Raw genomic sequence first — 26574 nt, 5'->3', positions numbered from 1 at the left:
ATACATATTGTGGTAACTATCAGGGAGATATCACATTGCAATTTTTCACAAAAACAAGATGGTGAGAAATTTCATTTTCTCCACAGGTGTCAAGATGAGTCAAGAAGAACAACAGATCAATGAGATACCGGAATTCTAATGAGTTTGAGAGTGTGAAAACCTGCCAGCTAAGGCCAATTCTATCTCAATGCTATACCTGACATTTAGTGTTTTATTCCGTTTGTCTGTCTTTTTCTACCAAGTTCTTGTTTGCACGTTGGCTTTTTTCTGACCAGTTTTCAGTTGATAGGATCCTGTGTTAAAAAATACCGCAATTATACGGTGTCGCTCAAATTTGATCAGAATTGGTACATACCAAAGATCAACAATAAGCGTTGTTTCTATCTGTTCAGTGCAGGAAAATTCTGCGTTTATGTTATGACAATGATTTCTGCACAGTACAACCAGAAAAACAACAAGAAATATTTAAACCAGAAAAATAAAGAAGGACAAAAGTAAATAAGGTCTGAAACTTTAGGTACTGGAGGTCAACTTTAGCAACATGCATAGCAGAAACAGCTAGTCCCTCTTAGTTTGAGCAAGAGTCTTCCCCCTCTACTGTCTATGGTTTGAGAAGGTCTCTTAATATGTCAAAGTTCATAAACAATAACAGGAAATGACTAATTAGCTGTTTCAGTTACTGCCACCACTCCCACACATAATCGGTACCCTGCATACAAATAGGTTAAAGGTCAAAAACCTCTTACTCAGATGTGTGGGCTGTTTCAGTTACTGCCACCACTCCTGCACATTTGCAGGATTTCCCCCTTTTCTTACCTCATTTGAATATTTTGACACTGACATGTTCATTTGAACAACGCCACATCTCAACCCCTGCATCCACCTGTACACCAAATACTGAGATGGTAGCTTTGGCGATATGGGAGCCTTTGCGTGTGACGGACATACATCCGCACAAACATACCAACATACATACAGACATACAGACGCCATCAACTCACCATATAAGCTCTTTTTGGTATTTATATACATACCAAATATGAGCTCATAAAAATGAAACTATACCCTCTTCAAATCCAAAATGTTTGCTCCTTTCCATAAAATCTCCCATCTTCACAACAGCCTACATATATCCCTTGCAGTCACTCTCTCTCTCCTTCCAGTATCAAGATATATTTGCCATCACTTCTACGTCACAAAAATAATCTCTTACTCCATATTTTTCTCCTGACAGTGTTCCAGTCCTGCATAAAAGTGCCACAGTCGATGTGTCTGACAGGCACGTCACTGATCCAAGCAAACCTAGATCAGCTCAGCAGTAAACTGCTATTAATGTTTCAGATGACAAAGACAGAAACACAATGACACTGGGAATACCTCAAATACACTGCCTGAATCTTGATCTTTTTTTAATACCCCGGAGAGCCATTTTCCTCTTAAAAGATTCAACTAACTTTCACAGATCATAGCGGCTACTGTTTGACCATTGTCTATGTTATACTGTATTTCCAGCCGCCCACTACATTGAAAACAGATTATGAAACATGACTGTTCATTTATGATGAAACTACAAACTGAGATCATACTGAAATATCCTTGGATTTTATCTCTAATTCCCTTCCAAGACTTGAGACATAAAACTGGCATATAGGTAATAACTTGCCATATCCAAATATACTAGAACTAAGAAGTTTGGGGTCACTGACATTAAACAAACTCAATTTTCCAAAACGACAATATTCCCCTATGAAACAGTATCGGGGATTATATTTTTGAACCAATCTGCAGGATTAGCATCAGCAATATCTCATAATACAAGAACAGAGTAATAATTTCAGCGGTTTTTTCACCAAATGAAAATTAAACAAAGCTATGATTGAAAAAAAAATACTGCTACAGAGAATGATAGATATTACGACTATAAGATTTGCGAGATTTAGACGTTCCATTTGGATTCTGCAAATATCATGTGATACTTCATTGAGTTTGTGAATATGGTCCAGTAATGTGGTAATAATGCATGGAAGCACTGAAATTGAACAAGGTCAGAATCAGAGTTTTAAGCAGCAGATGCTTCTAGAATTCTTGAGAAAACCAGGTTGAAAGACGAGTGCACTGATATGGCTGTGACGACTGAATAATAGGAGATGACACCCCATCGTAATTATGGAGGACTTGGAATGTTTACATATTCATGAGAAATTTGACGCAGGTTGAATCTATATTTCAGAAGTTATCTATGTCTGGGGATTTGTCTTGTTAGTTCTGAGGCGTTTAGTAAATGACACTGACAGATTAGCTAAGATGTTGATTACACATTTGAATGGCACAGTCCACGGCTTGCATTTCAATGACGACACAAACACAAAGGTCTAGGCATGGGCAGTCGGTGACAACAACAGATCTCAAATTGAGGTTTTGCAATGACAAATTTCTGAGCTTGCACCATTATTGTGAGTTTGAGTGACAGATCTAAGATGCACTTGAGATGGTACTTGACTGATGATGCACTTTTGCATAGCATTCAAGTTGTTGGGTGAAATTTCACACTATAGAATATTTTTTAATTTAATGTGTCATGTATCAGGCATGGTGACGTCACAGTTACAGTTCAACTCAATTTTTGATTTATCATGTACAGAAAGGAGATAGACGCAGCAGTCTACCGGTAGATATAACTGTCTTTACCATGAAATAAGATAAGATATTGGTGCTTGTACCCTACGGTTTCTCTCATGTCACTGCATGTATGTATACCTCAGCATCTCTAAACTGTTGGAGCTATACAAAACAGCATATTACTGGATATAATTCTGTTGGTTACACTATCTTATTCAAACAATCAGATTTGATCCCATGGCTCACTGTCTCCACTTTCAAGAAATCATCAGAAGAAACAATCAGCATCAAAAGATCAGAATTTCAAAAGCAACGAGAAAAAAATTGACTGTTATTGACAACATGATGGGGTACAGAACTAGACGGAGAGGAGTATGAGTATAGTCAAACTGAATTGATGGGTGCAGTATTGAATGGGGTGAAATCAATGGCCCAGTGCAAGAGGGGCGTATCTCCTATGCTTTAACATCGGCGATACACCCCTCTTGCACTGGGGGATCGAAATTAGATTCTGCACAGAGAGACTAAGGCTTCTAGAATGAATCAATCATTTGACCTGTTCACCCCCAATTCCCACTGAACAGGTCCACATCCACAGTTGATAACAATAGGTTTACGGCTAAACCATAGGGTGAAAGGGTGCTCAAAGTCAAACAACAAGCAGCTGTGTCTGGGACATTTGACTTTCATGAGAAGTGAATCTACCGGTAATAAGCATTGAATTATTGATATTTCCTGGTTTAATCGTGTCATAATCACATCATCTCATGCATGAAATCCAACATAATTGCATTCCTCTGTGCTATGTTCAAATGAGCATTGTTTAATGCTTTACAATGCAAAAAAAAGACTGGTTATTACTGCATATTCATTTGCTTATGCACTACTACTACATACTGGAACTGCGCGTAGGTTCCCAGACACTTCGCCACCAAAACCACTTCGCACCATACCATCTCGTCCCATACCATTTCGCACCAAAACCACTTCGCACCAAAACAACCTCGTACCAAAACCTCTTCGCCCCAAAAATCACGTCGCCCAAAACCATTGCGACCCGAAAAAAACACGACTTAACTCCCCAATTTATCTGTAACTGTTAAAAGCTGAAAATAACCACCACTCTGCCAGTGAAGTTTTAATCACCTTTCTACCATCCCAGGACTGAAATCTTGAAATTGTACACATTTCGAGAAAATGACATCGCATCGTGCAATACCGCGCACGGCACCTGAAATGTACCATTTAGTAGTTTGTGTGTTTCTTTTTTCTAATATATGGTATGGTTTCATGGAAGAATAAATGGTTCGTGGTAGCCAAGTTACAGGTAAATACAACGTTATGATACATCGTGACATCAATGTTTAGGACGAGTTGACGGAACTATACGGTGAGCGAAGTGGTTTTAGTACGAGGTGGTACTTAGGGCGAAGTGGCGTTGGACGAGGTAGTACTTGGGACGAGGTGGTTTTGGTGCGAAATGGTTTTGGGACGAAGTTATGTGGGGCGAACTGGTTTTGGTGCGAAGTGTCTGGACCCCCTGCGTGTACACCATACTTGATTTTTAGGAAAAAGGTATATTCTATGATTGAGTGACTGCGAGCCTATGGATACTGTAAAACACTGACAAGAATACAGATGTTCTGATTATACTGTACAGGATGTGAGGAAAATTACTGTTTGCCATCAATGCACTTCCTGTTTGTTTCAATGCAAGCACTAAGAGATATATCATCATACACTGTGCACATGGTGCAGTCACGAGTAAAAAGACGCCAAGTGCAATCACTAGGCTTTGGCTCAATCGTGTGGAAATGGCGGCACATGGACGGATGACAACAGACAAAATTCACTAAAATAAACAGACATAGCCTGGAGCAATGTGTATCTTTGTTGGAGTTCTATTTAATAATGCCTCGGCATTTTCAAATACCATCTAACAGTGCAAACCATCATTTTGTAATTTGTTGTTGGGCAATTTCCTTCAACACACACAGACTGCAAGTGTGTTGAACTTTCACTACAGAAGGGCAATTGGCTCACGTATCAGTTATCAATTACTACCGCATCTTGAAGGTCAAACTGTGACACTCAAGATTTTGCATAAACCCTAAACTTTCTTCTTTTTCAAAACTGTCACCGTGTATAATGTAAGCAGAAACACTTACAGCAGATCTATCCTTGCTTAATAATTTACACTCTTGTACAGTTATCTGTCACTTCATCTTGTTGAAAGATTTACTTGATAAAGACAAAATGGATTAAATTTTCCCCAGAAGTTTGTCGGCTTTTCACACCACTTGGAATCACCTGCCACATTAGATTCACCAGTGAGGAAAGTGGACCATGATCTCAAGGAAAGACAGGCAAAGTCTAAAGGACACTATGTCGGCAAAATAATTCCTTGCTTTGAGTTATTCCCATATAAGGCCAAACTAATATGATGGACATCATCTGGATTTAATAAAGATAGGAATATTCAGAGAAAATGCAACCTAATATTGTTCAACTTGAATATTACATAGTATTGAATTTCTGAGAATAAATACCTTTACCTTGACCATCTCTGATAAATTCTTGATAATCAAAGAATAGTAAAATATATGTATACTTAATATGCAAACATATTATCACAAATATTCAAATTTTATTGATCAGTTGATCAATATTTCTACAGCTGTTGGCAATAAGAATTTCAAGAGATTGTTTTGATGATCGGTTTCCACAATGAGTAAACTTGGAGGGATTATTCACGCTGGATGAATTCTGAAAATTTTTCTCTTTAATTTTTCACAAAAAGGCGACAACCCGACTATTTTTCCTCTTTACAGTGCAGCGACCAATACAGGAAGCTTTTCAAGCAATAAGGCAAAATCCATAGTAAGGAACTCAACAGCTGAGGTCACGTCAGCAATGTTTTTTTTAACCTTTATAATATACAGAACTACTATCTGTCTGTATGCTTGAAAGTGAAAAATACATGAAAGTTAATCTCGAAGCGTGAAAGGGCAATTTTGTACTCCGCCTTCACAGAAAATTCCAACTATGACATGGAAATGCTTTTTACGGCAATGGGATAACTTAATGAATAGCTCAGACAGCTGTGAAAAACAATCTGATGTCTAAAAATGTAGCTGCTCTGATGGATGTGTGGACTTCAATAAAAAAATATCAGTGCTGTAAATAATCACAATGCCATGTAAGGATCAAGCTTGAATGGAACCATCTGAAAAAGCTGACAGAAAATGATAATGGTCACACATCATGTTTCATGGAAAAAATCAATGATTCTTCCAGTAGAAATGACAAAGAAACTGGAGGCCATGTTGAATGCAATTTATCTGAAAATTTTGCACAATTTGACCATCTGATCCAAAAAATTTGCAAGAATCAAAATAACCTTTTGAACGCTAAAGTCAATTTTTGACGCCTTTGCAAAATATATCTGAAACAAACTTTGTCAGATTTTTGCCAAAATTTTGATCAAAAACTGTAGTTAATGATGTCCATTTGCTCCAAAATAATTATAAAAATGAAGAAAAATTTATAAAGATTGGTAAAATGTTGCACTAAAATTTTGGTGAGAAAAATTACAGCACTCAAAGGGTTAATAATGCCTTTCATTTCTCTGAGTTTGGTGGATGAGGTCTGTATCTATGAAGTGTAAATTAAGGGGAAAATGCCATGAAGAGTCTGTCCTGGTTGAAGTAGACATTATCGTGAATATGCACAAAGCCTGGAATCACAGGGACTATATTATCTCTGTCTGTGAAAATACCAACTTTATTCCGCTGCCAACAGATTGGTAATCTGTGGTACATATGTAATAATGACTATTATCATGGGTGTGTAACTTCATCATATAAAATACCATAAACATTTTCAACTGTAAGCTGACACAAACTTCTTCCTTTGCACTTGGAACGCACATGACTTTAGAAAATTTACGAAAAATGATGGAAGGTGAAAAGTTTGAAGGTCAAAGGTCAAATGAACTGATGAAAAAGACAAATATTCAAAATATTACTATTGGCTATTAGTTAGACTAATAGCCAACTGGAGTTGGCGGAGACTCATACAAGATTGAATCTCTGAGTCTAGCTATAAAGTATGATATATTGACATAAATGTGCCAATGTAGGTTAAGAACCTATTGTAAAACACGTTGTGAAATGAAAGTTTTGATCTATCATAATAAAATGTGCCCACGTTTCCCAATAATGACATGACAAGTTTTAAAAGAGTGAGCTAATTGAATTAATTTCACACTGTAGTGATGGACAAGAGAATAACTGATTAAATGGAGCATGTTTCCATGGTTACCTCCCTTAGTCATGCTAGATTTACTAACATGTCCCTTTTTCTCTGAAAATTCCAGACACACACAGACAAGAACTACTCCCAATATTTTGATTGAAAACAATGCATTTTTAATGGAAAGCAGAAATATTAAACCTTCTGAAACAAATCTGCCAATATCAAATTTCACAAATATTGTCAATTCTATATATAGTGAGGAAGACAACATTGCCCCATCATGATTACATGCAGTCTCCTGTCTGCAAAGGCTACATATGTTTGAGGACGCAAACACAATACAATGTCAGGTAACCTGAACATGATTGTCTAATTCATGAGAAGTATTAGCTAAAATTTAGAAATGCTTTGCATTTGAGATTACTGAACAATTTGTTTCTCTCCTTGGAGTCTTCTTTATGAATTTAAAACTGACTGATGCTTGGCTGTCTTTACATGTAGCAACCCGATCCATGTTAATTTCAAAAAATTTAAGTCTATCCAAAAATTGTCTGTTTCCAGTGACATAGTTAAAAGAGATTTCACTGCTAATACAAACAATATTTGAGCTCGTAATAAATTCTACTATTGACTCAATGGTCTAATATCATTATACGTTTTTATGTTAAAATTCAAATTTCAGAATCCGCTCTCGAGTGGAACTTGGCTGTAAATTTTTACAGCTTCCGCAGGACAGTGACTTTAGAGAAAGACAAGCATCTGGACATGTTGCATCACGGGGAAAGAAAGAGGAAATCCGAAGATGTAAAAGATGCAGCTAATGCGTCTTTCCGTTCTGAAGTCACAGCACTTGAATGCAAACGAGAAGAAATTTTAAAAACCGATGTGAATACAGAATAAGAAACAGGTGTTTCACATTTATTGCCGCAGACAATTGATCCGTTCTCTGATGACATTTGTCGTATCAACTGCAGGTGTGAAATTCTAGTACATAAAGTGATGAGGCCGATTGAAGATGCCCCGGCTGAAAAGGAATCTTGTTACCATGGCAACAGGAGACAGACACATACATTTCCTGTATAGTTGGGCCAACTGATGAAAATGTCAAGCCCTTCCCTTCTTTTTTAGCTTGTACTGTTTCCACATCGTTTCATCTGAGACTGATTGCTAGCTGTCAGGATTTTCTGTCATGTTCAGGTGAAGTCAATTCAATACGTGTTGAAAGGGTACAGCCTGCCTGTGCAGCACAACTTTCCTATTATCTGTCTGATTGCAGAGCCAGTCTCATACTGCGTGAAATGAGTCTCACCAAAAAAATAATAACATGCAAAGAACACACCATGTGACTGCACCGTGGATCGACACCATTATCTACCGTACAACCACCCACCTGCCTCCCTGCTGTATTTCAGAAAACATAAAGACACAACCAAGTGATTACCTGTACCACCATTAAGTTTTGGTACATGCCTATTGTTTCCCCACAGCAAGGTGGACCTGTACACATGGAAATAGCGGTGAAACAATAAATGTAGGAGACTTCACCCAAATGGTAGACATCTCTCTTAATTCCTTTGTTGGTAGTTGCCTTGGCAACTCAGAATGGCATCTCTACCCTGGCATAATATCAGCAGTTCTTGGAATCCACATCTCCATCAAATGTGGGCTAAATGTTGTAGTACATGGTAGTGTTTCCTTGAATTTGTCTCATTTCTAGATTTCAAAATCGTAACAGTATGTTTTCGATATTTTGGCATTTACCGATAACTGGTAATAGTTTCTCTTTCTTCCACTACTACAAGGAACAAGAGTACCAAAATGGCTAATTCGGAAATTCTTCAGAGAATAAAATTACCTGTAATCGAGTGTTTATCGCGGTTTACAAGGAGGAAAAAGCTTTTTTTAGAGTTTTGTAACTCAGCTGGGGAAGAGATAATGATAAGATGATCACTTAATGCCATTTCAATCACAATTTATAAGGCTCAACAGTTAAAAAATCAGAGTCCATTTAAAGTGATCAAGCTCACTTAGATTTCAGCATGCTCAATGAGGTTTTATTTTTTTGGTTATGGGAGAAAACATTGTCCTTAGAAGCCTAAGGAATTCAGAAACTCCGTATTCAAACTTTGTGATAATTCAAAATTTCAATGATCATTTAGTTTTCATTTCCTTTCAACTTGATGTGAAAAATACAGCAGATTTCACTTCACTGTTTACAGTTGCTTGTACCGTACATCACAAGTTTTCTTTAATACACATAAAATGTATTAAAAACCCAGACGTTTGAGCAGCCCATTCATAACCTGTTCACCCCTGTTTCAACATAAACAGGTCCACAATCACCATTGACAACAATGGATTTGGGCCAAACCAAGGTGGTGAAAGGTTTTACTCATTAGTAAGAAAAAACACAGCAGAGGCATTGCTCTTGTATTGGTGTGTTGTGTGATCCAACGACATGTCTGGTTCCTTGTAAAAGATTAATATTTAACCATTTGAGTGCTGTAATTTTTCCCACCAAAATTTTAGTGCAACATTTTACCAATTTTCATGAATATTTCTGTGAGTCTTTTAATAATTTTGGACAAAATCAACATCATATTTTATTGGCTCAAGTTTTTATCCAAAATTTCAGTAAAAATCTGAGAAAAATTGACGGGGTAAATTTTATAAAGGTGACAGACATTGACTTTGGCGCTCAAAGGGTTAACTGGCATCCACAGTGTTCTGGTATTAAATGGTGAGCTGCCTCTGCCAACATCAAAGCCTTTTCCTTTTTAATAATATGCCCTTTCTAAGACCAGTGCCTCTGTTGGGATTTTCTCACCATGATTTAAATGAATTTGAAGTTTGTACGTCTGGATTATCAACAAGACTTTTCATGTATTTAAGAAGAAATGTTTGTGATACACACTCATCTATTAAAATGGTTAATGGAAATCTACTGTAATACAAGAAATGTCAGAAGATACTGATCTACCTTGGCAATGGAACACTTGGCTGAAATTTTCGTCAAGCAGTTAAAGTGCAAACCTGCTACGGCTAAGTGCTGCTTTAAGATGTAAACCCCTAGAAGATATGATGTATTTGATGGATCGGTAATAGTGTATCAGGATCTTGATCTGAACTGTGCCTTGATTGGGAACAGATTATATTTTACCATCAGCTAACATTACTTCTTAGCAGAGTGACCTCAACTAAGACATTTAGGTCTGATCTAGAACGAAAACTGCAGGCTTGAAATGTCTAAGAGATACAGGCCGTCGACTTGCGACATGACACAGTGCTTTGAGGTAAATGCTCCCGACTAGTGTATACAAACACATAAATCTGCTGTCTTGTATCTGTACCCATGCTCAGAATGTACTGATATGAAGTTACAGCTGTATAAAATCATTTACAAAAGTTATTGGATATTTCAAAGTATTTATAAGAAAGAGATGTACGGGCCTGGGCCTGGGCCACCTCCCAATACATAGGGGGATAGATGTATTTTAAAGTTTTGGTGAAAATTAAATTTTATGGAATGGAATTGAGATCCGCTAGGCTCCAAGCATGACTTGATTGATTTCAGTGAAAACTTTTTTAATCACAACACCATTTTCCTTCATAGTATGATCATGTTGCTGTGGTTTTCATAAATCTGCAAAGATAATGACCAAGCCATTCCCTGAAAGTTTGTGGTGCGACTGTGGTTGTGGTGAAGATTTGTGACACCATCACACTGTATGGTAGATCCATGGAATTTACATTGCAATTAGAGTGAGCTCATGTTAGAAAAGTCAGAGCTTTCAGCTTACCCTGATTGCAGCGCAGAGTTCGATACTACTAACTAGTTCACCACAAGTTTGAAATTAAAGGAAGTACTCCGTGCGGTGAGAGCTCTTGCTGTGTGAAATTAAAGCTGACAATCGCTGCTGGTGATGTGAATAAATGCAAACAGTTCACCATTCACTGGATAAAAATTGAAAAATGAGGGGGAAAAAAGCCTGCAGCATTCGTGCAATATAAAATTAAACTCTGCGCCCCATCACCTTTTTTTCATATAAAAATGGAAACTGTCTGCCATCCTCACTCATCTGAACAGAAATGAAGCCGAACAACACTCCAGGCTACAACAAATGAAATGTGTGAGAGTGTGTCCCATGGAGTACATGTATGAATTACAAGCTTCAACACAATGAAGGCTAAATTCACAAGTCTGATGCACTAATGATCTGTATGCGTAATTTTGAGCATCTTTGTGTTTTCATGAATATGCGACAAAGAACAGCATGATTTGAAAAAAAAAAAGATGGTAAGGGTTCTGAATGCTTTGATGTTGGCTTCACACAACAACTGTAATACTGATAAATTACGGTAAATATAACTACTTGGGAATGCAGTAGCGCTTATATAATGACAATTCAAGCAGAAAGCTACAAACATAGCGAGACCACACATAGCGAGACCGACTTCAAATTCCATCTAATTCTATGCGGATAATTTACGTATAACAGCTAGACAACACAGCAGCTCTCTTATGCTGATAATCAACATGGCTGATGCTTCATTTTCCATGCATTCATCCCAGAACCCAATGTCGCTACAGAAAACTGTAGGAACAGTCCAAGTTACAGTCATTTGTACATTGAAGAATGTGAGTACAATGAGAAACCTAAATCACTGAAAGTTCAATGCTGTGCATTGCTCTTGAAATTCTGGATGTGTACAGAAAATGTATGTGGAAACAAACATGACTACATATATCATCAATACATGCAACTGCTATTGACAATAACAGCAAATTTTTGTTTTTTCTAATTTGCATACTTTACCACATTCAACAATACATACAGTATGAATACCCATCCTTTTATATCATTGGCTACCAAAAACTGTACTTGAACATCAATCTAAGCAGAATATACGGTTAAATCTGTTGCTAACATAACAAAATTGACCATGATTGACACCTGCACAATCAAAGTGTGAACACTAAAAATTTCTGATACTGTATATCAAGATATTATTTTCATCAAAATATAAATTTAAGAAAAAAAAGAACTTATAGATGAACACCTACATGATTATACAGCTATCTGTGTTTGTTGAAGCATCTCGCATGAGACGAGGTTGAGAAAATGCCCGAAACGTTGGTCTCCAAAATCGTTGAAATAGTAGCTGATTTTCCGACAATGACATCGCCATTACTTGCAGGTCACCATAATGCAGGTATCTTGAATAACATTATACAAAATGTCTGCTGTGGCACCGATGATTATTCCACACATCCTCTTGTAAAACTTTTCTTCAGAGAATATTTTCTCATGCAAATTTGACAGAAATTTTGCCCAAGTTGTGAAAAAATGGCATGATGGACCTGGGCCTGGTGAACAGTACTAATACAGGATGAAATATAACAATCTGGGCGATAATGATGCAGGCTGGCACGAACACAGTCAACTAATACCAGTATTTTCATTCCTACGCTTTCATTGATCTACAAAACAGAGGCACCTGTTCAGTTCCCATATGGAAAACATGGCTGAAAATAATATCATTTACATAATCCATGCAAATTTATTCACACTTTTGTCCAATCAAAAATCAACATGAACAGAAGGTTAGGCTAAATTCATCATGACCTAATGATAAGTTTTATTTTCTGCTGGTACGCATGAAACTATTGCCACAACATGCCAACCACTACATTGTATAGGTCTTAATTACCTTAGTTAACCTGGGAATATCGCGAAATCTGAACCATCAAACTTTAACAAGCTCTTTTTCATGTAATGTAGTCATTTACAGTACAAGATGTTATTTCGAAATTCGATGAAAGGTATATCATTAATATTTTTCATGCAGTATGAATATTTTACTGTATTACATTTTAGTACAATTTTATTTTATCATGAAGTTAATTAAGTAAAGAACTTGATAGAAAAGGCGGCAAAAACTGAACTTACAAATCACCATACTCACACATCCACACGTACACACTATGTATATGATTACACATCCAGTATACAGATATGTCCATCGACAGAGTCGCATACATGCAAGTATATGTCTGCAACCATATTCGCATGAAGCCTCATGTACAGGCATATCAAACTATCAATATATCTACTGACTCACACAAACACACACATTCCACAATAACAACCTACACTCCCTCCGCCTGTTCTCGGCCAGCACCTATTCTCGGCCAGGGCATGAAAAAGAGTTCCGTAATTCGTTGTTATGATATTTTTTCGTCAGTTTCGTGGTCCTAAGGATTAAAGATGTAATCAACAATCTCGGCACCAAATTTTAGGATTCCATTACGAATCAGCAAGTCGATACAGGGTATAAAAAGAAGAGATGCTCATGTCGATTCTCACTGTTACTGCGCATTTTATGGTCGCTACGATTTTGACCAGTTTTTCTCACAACATTTTTGGAAATCGAAAAAAAATTTTAACCTCCAAATACTCATAAATGTTCTCTGGTAGTATGTCTATGTTACGATGTGTGTTATTTGTCTATCATTGACGAATTTCGTACCGGTTTACATGGTTGAAAAAAAATTGTAATTTCCCTGAAATCGGCCATACTTCACGCTCACAGGTTCATTCACATTTTGCAATCGGTCTGCCTGATGCTTTGCATTGAATTGTTCGTGTGTACATACGAATATATTCTTGTATTCAATAAAGGGAAAGCAACTCAAGGCAACACATCGTTCATATCTTAGTTCATATTTACATTTGTATGTATACGATCAAGTAGTTTTATATAACCTTGTGGATTTGCCTCCGGGATTTGCCTAGACGTTTGCCCCGGTTATATTGTTGGCGATATCCAGTCACTGCGTAGTTATGTTTTGCTGTCTTTCTATGTACCACTTCATATTTATTCATTTAGTCAATATATATTAACATTTGATATAAATCTGGGCAGAGATATTAATAATAAATGCTATGGGAAATCAGACAAATAATGGTTGATTTGAACGCGAACTCCTGTATCCTACCGTTGTTACAATACACAGCACCAGCATGAACTAACTATCAACCACAGCGCAGACCCAGGACGAAGCTACCTCTGCAAACTGTTATTTTTACGGGATTTAAGTGCGGTTTCACTGTTTCTGTGATCAGTTCAGCCCTTAAACATATTAAGATAACAAATCTTCATAAGCATGTGTGAAATCGCTCTATATTTGGCCACGGTCACGCTACAAACGCCAGGTCAACACTGTGGATGGAAATGGGGCGAAGTGGCCGATAACGGGAAGAGCGATAGAGCGCACATTTGTTGTTGTTTGCTGTTTAACCTTTTGCCCTTTGACCTATGTTTGTGATTGGTTGTGAAGGCATAACTCTTGCCTACATTCAAAGCACGTAGACTGGCAACTGCCGCTTGCGGCCGATCGTGAATATCGGTTTTCATTCAAGTGGCCGAGAACTGCAGAGGGAGTGTACCTATATAGAAATGAAAAAAATTTCATGTAACCTAACACAGAGTCAAAGACGTACAAAAACATACATGTTTATTTGCAGACAGGATGAGCAACTTTTGAAAGTCTAGATTAGATTTCATCAGCCTTTTATACCTCATAGATAATTAACCTTATGCTGCCAACGCATTTCTAATCAATCTATCATTCGATTACCATCCACATAACCCTCATATCATCAAACTTACAGCAATCACTTTCCTATCAAGGCCAGAAGCTTTACAAAGGGAAGAAATTACCCACTGATGAAAAATTATTGTGAGTTCCCTGTATGGGCAAACAAAGCCAATGTTGCATTCAATGACTCTGAATAGATGAAATCCTAGCAGTTGGAGATTAGAAAAAATCCATCTTCTCTTCAATGGCATGTACTTGGAATGGTTTAATTTCAGCGGATAGAAATTAGAAGTATCCTACATGTCCTTGCTGGAAAGAAAAAAACTACTCGTATAGCAGCTGACACAGACATGATTTTTGTGAGTCGTGTTAAGATTTCTTTTTCCGCATCTGATGATCATCATCACATCACCTTCTGCATCACGTGAAGTTCTCCTCAGAATTCCCAAACATGTTTTTCTTTCCTGTTCTACACGGGAGAGTCTGGAATTTCCTGTTTGTTGAGGAATCCGCCTTCGACCAGTTAGTTACAAATCAAACAGGCATTGAAGGCAAAAAAATAAGTTACCTAGGAGAGGAAATACCTTGCAAGTCGACTTCCACTTTTTCTCTTTGCACGTCTTTGCCGCCTCTAAATACAGGAAATACCTGGTAGCATGTTTCCTGGCTGTCCATTTCACATTCTCCAATGCAATTTAGTGTGGACGTGAGCTAAGGTATCTTTATAAGAAAACGCAATTTGGTCGTCCACATAAAGAAAACTGGGTAGAATTTCCAGCTGATGTCATCTCTGAGTGTATTGTTTACAGTTTTTAGTGAAGAGAGTGATGTTTCCTTTTATCTAAAAAAACATTTGCATGACAAACATTATTGAATGACTGCCCGGTGGACTGTCAAAGGAATTTTTGAACAGAGCTAGGAAACAGCGCAGAGATTCACGCCTGGGTTAGTGTATGCACAGTGCATGTTCTCATCTGTTATTCTACTCCATGGCTACCGACTTCCTTTAATAATGGTAGAAAGTGAAGTGATGGCAAACACCAGGTTATTGCAGACTCCTTCAGATGCAAACACTGACATAAACTGTGCCTTAAAGTGACTCAGAATCATGATACAGAGGTGAGAAAACCTAGCCAGTATCCAAAGGTGATAAGTACTTGTATTACAACTGGGCAAAATATTTAAGTCCAGTTGAATAATGAGAGAGTTGATACTGGGTTGAATTTGTCAGTTGGGTTTCTTTCAATATTTTTATTAAACATTAAAAATGCCACAAAGATGCACAATGTAATTCAGTTTTGCCCAATCAGGAAGCAGTTTGAGCATATGAGTTTGTCCAATCAGAACGCAGTTTCACAATTCAGGGTTTTGTCCAATCACTCTGCAGCTTGAAAGTAGAATGATCCTACCACGACAACAGAACTCCTATCCATAGGTAAAAGATACACTGCATACCCTCCTTGTTGCCATTTTCCACTTGCACACACTCAGAAAAGAATTCGTATTCTGGACACCAAGGACTTGCACAGGAAGACGATGAAATGTGTTCCTCCCCTTCAAAATACACTGAGTTTCAACATCTCTCCTTGCATGTATTAACCCTTTGAGTGCCAATGTCAATTTTTGTCGCCTTTATGAAATATATCCCTGTCAATTTTTTCAGATTTTTGTCAAAATTTTGATAAAAAATTGTCGCCAATGAAATATGATATCCATTTGGTCTAAAATTATAAAAAAATTTCAGAAAAATTCAGAAAATTGGTAAAATGTGGCAGCAAAATTTTGGTGGGAAAAATTACAGCACTCAAAGGGTTAAGTACATTCCACAGAACTTAACTCAGAGATCTAGGAAATGAACTTGGAAAGTCACTATATGATCTATCTGCATCGAAGCAAACAACGTAATTTTTAAGCTACTATTTGAGGATGACTATTGATGTAGTCTTCATCAAATTTTGAGGAACCCTTGATTGAAGGCATAAGTACTCAGAGAAAGGGCCTTGTAATGGAAAATATAATTTCTCGAGGTATGTGTTCCCTGAAACAACTTCACCATGAGTTGTTGGCATATTCCAGAAGTTTCTGCGGAGTTTGTTACAATTGAAGGACATCAAATACAGAATTTTCTGCACACAATGTAATCATGTTCACAGATTTTTCAAGTAATACCTTTCAAAAGACTGATTTTGCAAATTCAATGCCATGGATAATAGTGTCTCCATTGCTTTCAAAGAATTGTCTCCAGCTTGAAGAGCTACGCATTGAAGTACCACATCTGAGAGGAAGTTTAACAGATGCATTGTGGGTAGAACTTAAATTTCACAGGGGCTCATTTTTTAACGATAAAAAAATTACAGATATTATCAGTGACTACACCTGCATATCACTTATCTGTATTTATTAGCAAGTTTTATCTCATCAGTCATTTTCAAACGACTGAGCTCTAACTTGTACTGTCGCTTTTGAAACAGAGATATAAAGGCAGGCCAGCTGTGACAGTCTCTGTGCAGAGTAAGAATCTAATGTATGGCATAAAGAAGTAGTTAATGAAAGGAAAATTTCAAGTTTCTTGTTATTTTAGTTCACAGAAATGAAAAAAATCATAGACGCTGGTATTATAATATCTACAACTTCTGTTGATACTCAGCTAATATTTGCAATAACCTTTACTCATTATCAATAATGTGACCTGGTTTCTTTTTTCCTGCAAACAGTGTATACATCATCTGTGAATGACAAGTTATGCAATCCATTCCCGGTAAAATGTTGCCACCCAACTGGTTGATGTTCTTGCAATTTAATTATACATAACTAGGAATATGATTTCACTGCAGATGTCAATCACAATCCAGTCTTTATACAACATGCGTCCCTGTGTCTGTTGTTCCAGGAAGCCATAAAATTGCCATTTCTTCCACGCGACTTGATGTGAATTCAAAATGTAAGATCACTATGTCAACAGGTATTAGTCAGATGTTCTTGTCACTGCTGTCCGCTCACGGAGTCATTGGACGCGTAAATTTGTATGCTATGGCGAGCAGCACTGTCACTTTATCAGCCGCCTCCAATTGTCCAAGGTAGCCTCAAAGTCTGGAAAAAACCACTATACGCCCACAATAAGACTATCAATTTGTTTGCACTTTTGCTGTTATTGTTGGCATGCTGCCATTGATAGCATTTGCCATTAAGAGTGGGCATCACACACACACACACAAACACACACTTCATTTATGAGTAAGAAGTTCATCACTTGGAGATAGAGTAACATTCATTTAATGAAGAGGTCAAATGTTCTGTTTCCTTCAGTTGTTAAGATGTCACAGAATATCAAAGCCACCACTTTCACACATCAAACATGTGAACACAAGTACCATTTCCACTATCTCCTATATTATTGCAATGATACACAATTTGGAAACCCGATAACATGCCTGGGAAACTGGCAGAATTAACATGGTTACCCCTTAACAAACACAAAACATATACCGGCATGCATATATTATATATCTTTTGTGTCCCTTTTCTTAATAAACAACTCTGGCTTCTGACCGTCAACTTCACACTTCACTCTGACTTAAGATACAATTTATCGCCAAGTGCACCTGCTCTGTTAAGTTTTCTCAGACTGAACTGTGATCCACAATTAAACAGTTAATAAATTTAGCTTAGTGTCAAGGTTTTCAATTAAAAACACTGTATTTATTGTCACTTACCTGAGGGGTTCTTAAGAAAAAATTGTGATAATTTATCACTGAACTAAAGTGGCAATACACGATTAACCTGAACTGGAATTAGTTTGTGGGGAGTATGCATGGCTACCTAAGAAGCTCTTGATTAAAATTTCTATCATTTATGAAGAACCTCTATAACGGACGTGGCAGAGCGGAAATAAAAAATTATCAATGAATGATAATAACGAGCAATTACAGGTACTTTGATAGCAGTGTTCAAAGGGATAAGAAAACTCGCCTTGAACATCGTTTTCACCAATTTCACAATATTAAAGACGTGGGTTATATTGCTTTTGCATCTTGTAACATGTTGAATATGTGGTTGACGATCAACCATTCAACCCTGCTGTAAAACAAGAACATGCATATACTGGCAAAGCAATGACTTATATTCTGGTGTCTACCGGTACTAGAAACATTAAAGTTGATGGAACCCCTGGATATGGTGCTGAGCTGACAGAATAGCTCATGTACATGTACAATATTATATATTATTGCCTGAATACATGGGTTTATGTGCCCGAGAGCAGGTGACAATTTGCCCAATGCCAGGAGGGCATATTGTCTCCTGCTGCCAGGGCACATAAACCCATGTATTCAGGCAATAATATTTTTATTACATGCCTCTTCACAGTTAATGCTATATGACATGCGGGGCATTTTCAAACAATTTTGCCATTTTTGACCAGAATCAAACAGATTTTAACGAAAGTCAAAACAGCGCATGGATATTTCACGTCTAGCGTTAAGTGTCTACTTTGACGTCGATAACGTCGAAGGGCTTCACTGGACCGGGTAACCACGGAAACTGGTCAGTACATCGTTCACAGGGCCTGCTGACTTCCCGGATGTTCCTATTCAAATCAATGCACTGATTTGAACTCACATAAAGGCATGTAATAAATGCTAATAAGCTGACCGCTGCTCCAACGAGCTGCCAGTGTTGGAATCCTGCGCAGTGTGTTTGAATTGTACATTCATTGTGAAATACAATGCCATAACAGTTGAGCAAGTCTTTCACTTCTTAGAGCAGAAGACCTTATGAAGAAGGTGTGACTAGGTCCGTTTTATTCAGAGCCATTTCACCCAATTATTACCTGTATTGGGTTGTTCCGTACCTACCTGATACAACTGCAATACACATAGGTTCAACAGCATATCACAGACATTCAGGGATGAGAGATAGCAGGCGTCAGTAGTTGCAGAATGCCAAGCAACTACCCTCTCATTTGTACTGCAAGCCTTTCCAACAATCCAAGAATAATCAAAGTTGCTTGACTTGTTGACAGTCAGATGGATATCCAAACAAACAGTCATATACCATAGAACCTTTCTCTAGGGCCTATGCACACACCAACACATTATGAATCCACAACCATCTCACAGGCAGAGAATAAACTTCCAACAAGTGCAACAAATCACACACACCTTCCACACAGCTGTTTCAACCACTACATTTGGTCAGGATTTCAACTAATGGCATCACAACAATCTGCTGTTGGAACATTTCACATTTTAAGAAAATCATCTTTGAGGTACATCCTCTGTACTACACTCTGCATGGAAAGATGCAACACTTACACTGGTCGACCGGCCTCGTCTTCTTTGATAACGACACCTTCTTTGTCCATTAGCATCTGACGGAATATGGTCACTTTCTCTAAAATCTTCTCAGTTGGGTAGCTGTTGAAGACAGAATGAAAAATTTCAGAAGTGAGAAATAAATTAGGATGCATGGTTACCAATTTTACTTTCAATATGAAAGAGTTTAATTTCAATAAATCATGTCTACAAGCTTTCAGACAGCCCCATTTCTCTTGAACATGATGAAAGACGTAGGCTTTGCTATGGTGACAAAGATGATGGGGTTAAGTAGGCTCATCTTCGCTGAAATTAGAAATTACTTTCCATGATCATGCTAAGTGATGAGCCTCTTGTTTTCTGGCTGCATGATGATAATTGAGCTCATCTCTCAGCTATCCAATTCACCAGTTGTGAAATTGGATTTCTGCTCCGAGGCGCGAGTCCGGCAAAATCAAATGACATCCTGGGAAACATGAGATGAATAATCCACAATTTTTTTTTCCCAGAGACCTTTGTCAGTGGAAAAATTTGAATTAACAAAGAAGAGAAATTGTGGAAAAGGATGAGAAATGGAACACGATACCAAGTGAATGATTTTTGTCTGAATTTCTAAGCTATGCTTCTGAATAATCACTCCCAAAATCAATGAAACACTGATCAGGTTTGAAAATAAGAAGTTACATACCAGTATAAAGAAAACTTTCTAGATCTTTAGCAACTAACACTTTAAAATTATTTATTTTCACGGGATTTAATTTCACTATATGGGAATTTAATTTCACTATTTTGATGTTTAAACATTTTCACAAGGCCATAAATTCTCTAAGAAAAATTATACAATCTATTATTATGTAGCATTTTCACTGGGATTTTATTAGGCGAATTTCAGCTATTAGCAAAAGTGATGAAATTGTATCCCGTTGAATAATTAACGCTTTTACAGTATTTGAAAATTCTGCACTGAACGACCGAAAATTATCCCAGCAGTAACTTTTAAAATATCTCTCAGTATTTATTGTTCTGTCTGTAGATGCATTTTCTCATTCTGTTATCAACATTATGTCAAACAGCCAAACCCTAAACTTGTTAATACAGCCTGCATGTGCGTAATTGTCAAACATTATAGTTGACGAATGAATTTCAGTCTAAATTGGAATCCATTTGTAAACAATAACATGGCATACTGCTCAACCATGCATTTGTTGGCATGGTACCATTTCGCATTTCAAGGTACTTTTAGAGTGTAGAATTACAAAAATAAGTTTTTGTAGGAAAAAAACAAACAATGAAAATGTCAAACATTATATTATCCCCTTAATTACTGAATGTAAAGAAAATCTTATAAATATTTTTTCATTACTAAATGCTGATGCGTGATATGGCATGGACACTTTCTAATTGAATTTCTGTTTACAAACAGATGGCTAATAATGTAAGAGAAAACATGCAAGCAAAGTGACTCAACAGGGCTTTTATTGAAATGCATGCGACAAAAACGAGTAGAAGGGGAGAGTATTGGAGAGGTGGTACATTAGGAACTTCATGAAAAATACTAAAGTGAAACTGTAAATTATCACAAAATATAGCTTTGTTGTTTTGGTTTTGTTTTGTTTTTTGGGGGGGAGTTGTGAAATTTAAAAAATTTCTGAAAACTGTGAAGTCATAAGCAAGAAAACTGGTGATTGGAGTTAGCTGTCTGATTTTGCAGATGAGAACAAACACAAATGAAGCAACAGAGGCTTGTACATTTTATATTGCAGTACATGAAATCACATCAAATGACAATATAGAGGATTCAAAAAAAAGATGAAAAAATTTGCTATCACTGTGAAAAATCTATGAATTTTTTTCTGCATGTCAGAGGTGCATGCAACTCTTGAGGATCACTTCCATGAATTGTGTGGGTCTCTAAGCACGTGCTGAAATTTCCTGTATCACAGAAAGGCTACCCTGCAACTATCATCATAGATTTAAAGAGAATCAGCTCAGGGAAAATTTTTTTGTACAATAGGCAAAGCACAGACAAGAGACTGACGTGCAGATAAAACCATCTTTGATTTATATTCAAAGAACAGACAACCTAGCGCTGCTACATCCTGAGGCAACACCAACATAGAATTTTTTTTTCCTTCCCGACAGAGCACTCAGACTTACTCCCCAAAGCTGTATCTCAATGAAAATGGTCTAATTTCATCGGGGACAGAGCCAGCAAACGAAAGCCAGCGAGATTGCTATTGTAGCCATACGGACTGTTTCTATGACAGCAAGCGCCGCTTGTTCACACACAAAAACGTTAATTAGTTTGGTTTTCAAAAATAAATCCTGTAATTAGGTGTTGTAAATTGCATCTGATGGAAAGATGTCTCCACACACGCAAATGCCTAGATAGAGTTAACGAGAGAGCAGACTCTGGATCACTGATGGCTTCGATTGAATAATCTAATCTCCACATTTTCCAGCTTTCTCTCATTCATTCAATTTGCAGATCTCTCTGCGGTAAGTGACGAACGTTTGGAAATAACATTACCCGTGAAGGTAGCACATAATTTGATGGATTCTCGGAAACGATGTGTACAGCCTGGAGGCTGTCAAATGAGGTAGTTATCTACGATTCATGAAAAATCTTGGGAGTACATGTAGCATACATGCCAAGAAAACACAACTCACTCATTTACGGTACATCTATATCATCAGGGCATTCTGTGACACTGACAAATCTGGCATATTTACCGACAGAGCCATGATTGCAAAGTTTTGTATCAGACGGAATAAGTCGTACCACTGCACGAAAAGATAGCTAATGGCTTTTTGCACAGATAGACATTCAGAAAAGATTTCCTCCTTGACCCACCTTTCCAGCTTAGCCTAAGTGCCTGCGATGGAAATCTGTACTTACATCACGGTGAGGTATTGGGAAGAGCGGGCAGCTGGTTATAATAGTTTGGTACAGAATGTTATCTGGATTTTTTGGCTTCTTATGTTGTATGCTGAGCAAATACACGGGGAAGCTGGTAAGAATTTCAACTACCAGAGAATACATTTTAATTTTCTCAATAAAATTTCTTTCTATATAAAAAGATCTCAAACAAAAAATAAAATAAATCTCAATTTATCCCTATATACATAATCTAATGATGACGTGTCATAAATTGATGTTTTTTACATTTCTACACTTTTATATTTTATCTCTGTGGAACATGTATCTGAACAACATTATGCTACTGACATTACTGGTACTGCAATACTAAACCATGGAGATTTAAACTGCCAAATTTGTGAAAAGTTATATATTTTCATAAGGAAAGTTATATATTTACATTAGGAATGTAAATGTAGTTGAACTGGTACCAATTATGAAGATTTACCAAGAACAATTTCAAAGGCTCCTTCATCATTAAATCTACTGATGTCATGTCACACTTTTTTTAATTCTGCTTCACTCATGGAATCACTGTTTGGTATACAGAACGAAGAGCATTCTTCTGTGGAACATGACTCCATGAAATGTTATCTTGTAGACTAGACCTGGCAAAGGTTTCAAACACATGAGGGACCGGTGGTGCCTTAATGTTAACTTGAAACTTTCAGTTGCTACATCACAGGCTTAAACTATAATGCTGCTATCTCAGACCAATAAAACAGTACTCTTTCACCATGATTATTAAAAAACATTTGAGTGTCTGATGTCTGCAACACGTAGTTAGTTTTTTTGACTTTTGGACAGAGCAACTGGAGCAGAAAGAGTTCTGAAAAATCGGGTGTAAACAAGTGTATGTATTCTCAACTATTCACATCTGTTCAACATCTTGAATTTTTTAACAAATCCACCGCATAAAACTTTAATGACTTGTCAGGCATGTCACTTGAAAGTGATTTTCAATATTTTATGGATGTGTTCATCATTCGTGGTGGATTATGCAGAGATTATGAAACCACACCAGCCGCAATAGCCTTCTCTGTGTGGGTGGTCACATACTTAATTTGCGGTTGTAAGTCTTCTCTTCTCTGAATTTTTATGTGCGGTTTTCATTTCAGGTGATATTTGTTATTTCCCTGTGTGTGTGAGACCAAACAGGGAATTGTGAAGTAATTTAGCGAACAGGTGGCACTGCCATAATCCTTGTCCTTCAGTCAATACGACCATGAAAATTAATTTCCTGAAAAAATATCGGCACCATGCAATCTTGGGCAAGGTGTCACGATCCCTTTCTTTCCTGTATTTTCCTTGGAAACATCCTGACAAATAAACACTAGCTTTTGACTGTGATGTGTTTCAAACTGCACACTTTGATCCTTATAGTCGTGACATTACCGGTAGACAATTCTTGACACAAAATGTAAACTGTGGTATGCAAAGTACGGTACTCCCGAAGTTTCAATCGATGTTGAGATGCCAGAAAAAAAGGCGTCTACGGCAGTATTGATCTTGAACTTAAAATTGTTTCTAAATGTCAAGAACTGATTTAAGGATCTGTTCAGATTAAGGTGATGTTAAAAATCTTATTTCAGTTAGGCTGTGGTGTAAAACGCAATTTTCAAGAAACTGACAAATGTTCTGAAAAGAACAATAACAAAGACCTATACGGCAATACACGTTTTGAAAAGGAGAACACACACATTGGCACAGACCCCTCTCTTCAACCCAGTGGTACCCTCCTCACTGCCAGGGCTAAGTTAAAACAGGCAACAGTTTAAGGTAAAGGGCGACGAATTCGGACGCGCACACGCTTTAGAACGTTTCTGCGCAGATTTAACTTCAGCCTGCCGCAAATGGGTTATTTTGTAGCGCATATATTTAACATCACCTGTCATTGTTGAAATTGCGCTTTACCTAATTTTTGACCCAGTGTCTTAGAAATACATGTGACCTACAACCTTGTCATATTTTGACCCCCTAGGAAGCTGATTTTATTCAATATGAGCGAAAAGTTACACTCTCTCTCCCATTTATATGGCGCAAATTACCCATTCACCTGGAGATATTGTAAAAAGTAGCGTGGTGACACCCTTTTATTAAAAGTGTAAACTAAATGGTATTATTTCAGGAGTTATTCGCCAAGTTTGGTCAAAATGACACCATTCAAAGCGACAGGAAGAAAATTCGAAAATTATGTAGTGATATAATTTCGATATCGTCATTTTGTAATCGATACTTATGTTAAAATTTCTCCACAAACATCATGAAAACTATAGATTCGATAGATATGGATCTTAAGTCTTGGTATTTATTAAAATTAACTCGTTTGCTATGCGTTTTAATTGCTTTCTTTCGTTTAAGTGAATTATATCATTTTTATTTATTTCTAACGACGCCATTTTAACGTCCGTTTCCATGGAAACGAGCGTGGTGACCCCCATTTTTTATTTCATTTTTGCACTTGCAAAACTTCCAAGAATATTTGTGCAAAGTTTAAAGACAATGGCACCACAACTTAATTTGACGTAATTCGTAGTACTTCACCTTAACACCAATGTTGCATTGGAGAACAATCCCATCTCATATTTATTGGCTGCAATCTAAATTCATTATATGCACAGTATCCAAATTATTTATTTATAATGTGGAGAAGCCATCTATAGTATATTCACAACATGAATGACGTTCAAATTTATGAACGATGTTGAAAAATACGTGAAAAGACGCTCGTTCCCTTCCTTGACGGTAGTAAGTTGACTTGTGTGCTTGGGGTATACAGGCAGAAATGGAAACCTATCTGACAATTTTCTTTCTCTTTTTTTCCCCATTTTCCAATCTTGTAAATCTGTTTGGGTTTACCCATCTCTTCCCTTTGTGACATAGAGAACTGGCAACGACCTTTACTCTACCGATTTCATCAATCAAGCCGTGGTGAAATATGCGACAATATCAAAACTTGTCTGGGTTTTGCAATTATTGGAACTGCTGCTTTACAAAATGAGTGATTACTCTCTTTTGATGGATTGGATGAACTCTCTCAATCAGTGCTCCCTTTTTTTATATAATATTAATCAGCACTTTGCATTGGTCTTTCAGCAGCAGCCAGGTGAAGTTGATTGATTGTTAACTCCATAGCAAGCTCAGCAGTTTGAATCAAGGCCGTTCACAGAGTCTGCGCAAAGAGTATTGAATCTCTGTATGTTGATGGTTTAGACGAACTCTGGCTAAGGCAAAGGGAGAAGTTGATATGATCTCATGGAAAAAATTTACTGGATTCTTGGGAAAGAGAATCATCGCCCAGGTGATGCTATAAACCCACATCTTATCAATTGTACTTTAAATCAAGGGACAATGAAAAACCAAACCAGGAAATTAATGAGTACAGACCAATCCTTCTCTCTTGCAATATCCTGGAGTGATATACACTCATGCCTACTGTTTGGTTCTTACAAAAATCCTTCATTCTAATACTTTAAAATTTTTAAAAGATTACCTTGCTACTTGATTCAAAGGATGCTTTTGCCTGAGAATGTTCAGTAAATGATTGATATCATGAAAAAAATTACCATTTACTATGTGATAATATCTGTTACAGAACTACGGTATATCTTACAAATTGACAGCACAGAGCTTATCAACTAATGATCATTTACCGAAAAATTCTTACATATTATGTTGACAGTTTCAAAGAGAATACATTTTTATAGTTTATTTAGATTTCTGATGAGGTATTTGTGACACTATTGACCAATAAAGCTGTGCAGACTGGCCAAGCAACAGATGGTTAGACTTACAATTCCTAAAATCCCAGAAGATGGAGATTATGAATTTTCACTCAATTCATGAGTGAAATACATCACAGG

General features: G+C 37.0%; 1 protein-coding gene across 13 annotated transcripts in view; it reads right to left on the bottom strand.

The window, feature by feature from the left end:
* Window positions 1–26574, bottom strand: part of LOC139144957 (serine/arginine repetitive matrix protein 2-like) — an 84600-nt gene that overhangs the window by 25286 nt on the left and 32740 nt on the right. For 11 of the 13 annotated variants that reach the window (XM_070715802.1, XM_070715795.1, XM_070715800.1 and 8 more), the window contains exon 3: window positions 19792–19893. In XM_070715802.1, coding sequence (XP_070571903.1) covers window positions 19792–19893 — 102 coding nt within the window. Of the gene's footprint in view, window positions 1–11941; window positions 12374–19791; window positions 19894–26574 lie in introns of those variants that run through there. The other 2 variants (XM_070715806.1, XM_070715807.1) reach the window with 2 other exon arrangements.

Source organism: Ptychodera flava, chromosome 12 (genome assembly GCF_041260155.1).
Source record: "Ptychodera flava strain L36383 chromosome 12, AS_Pfla_20210202, whole genome shotgun sequence".
In the NCBI taxonomy this organism is placed as follows: Eukaryota; Metazoa; Hemichordata; class Enteropneusta; family Ptychoderidae; genus Ptychodera; species Ptychodera flava.
The sequence above is the reverse complement of the archived record's forward strand: the minus strand, read 5'-3'. Positions and strand labels throughout refer to the sequence as shown.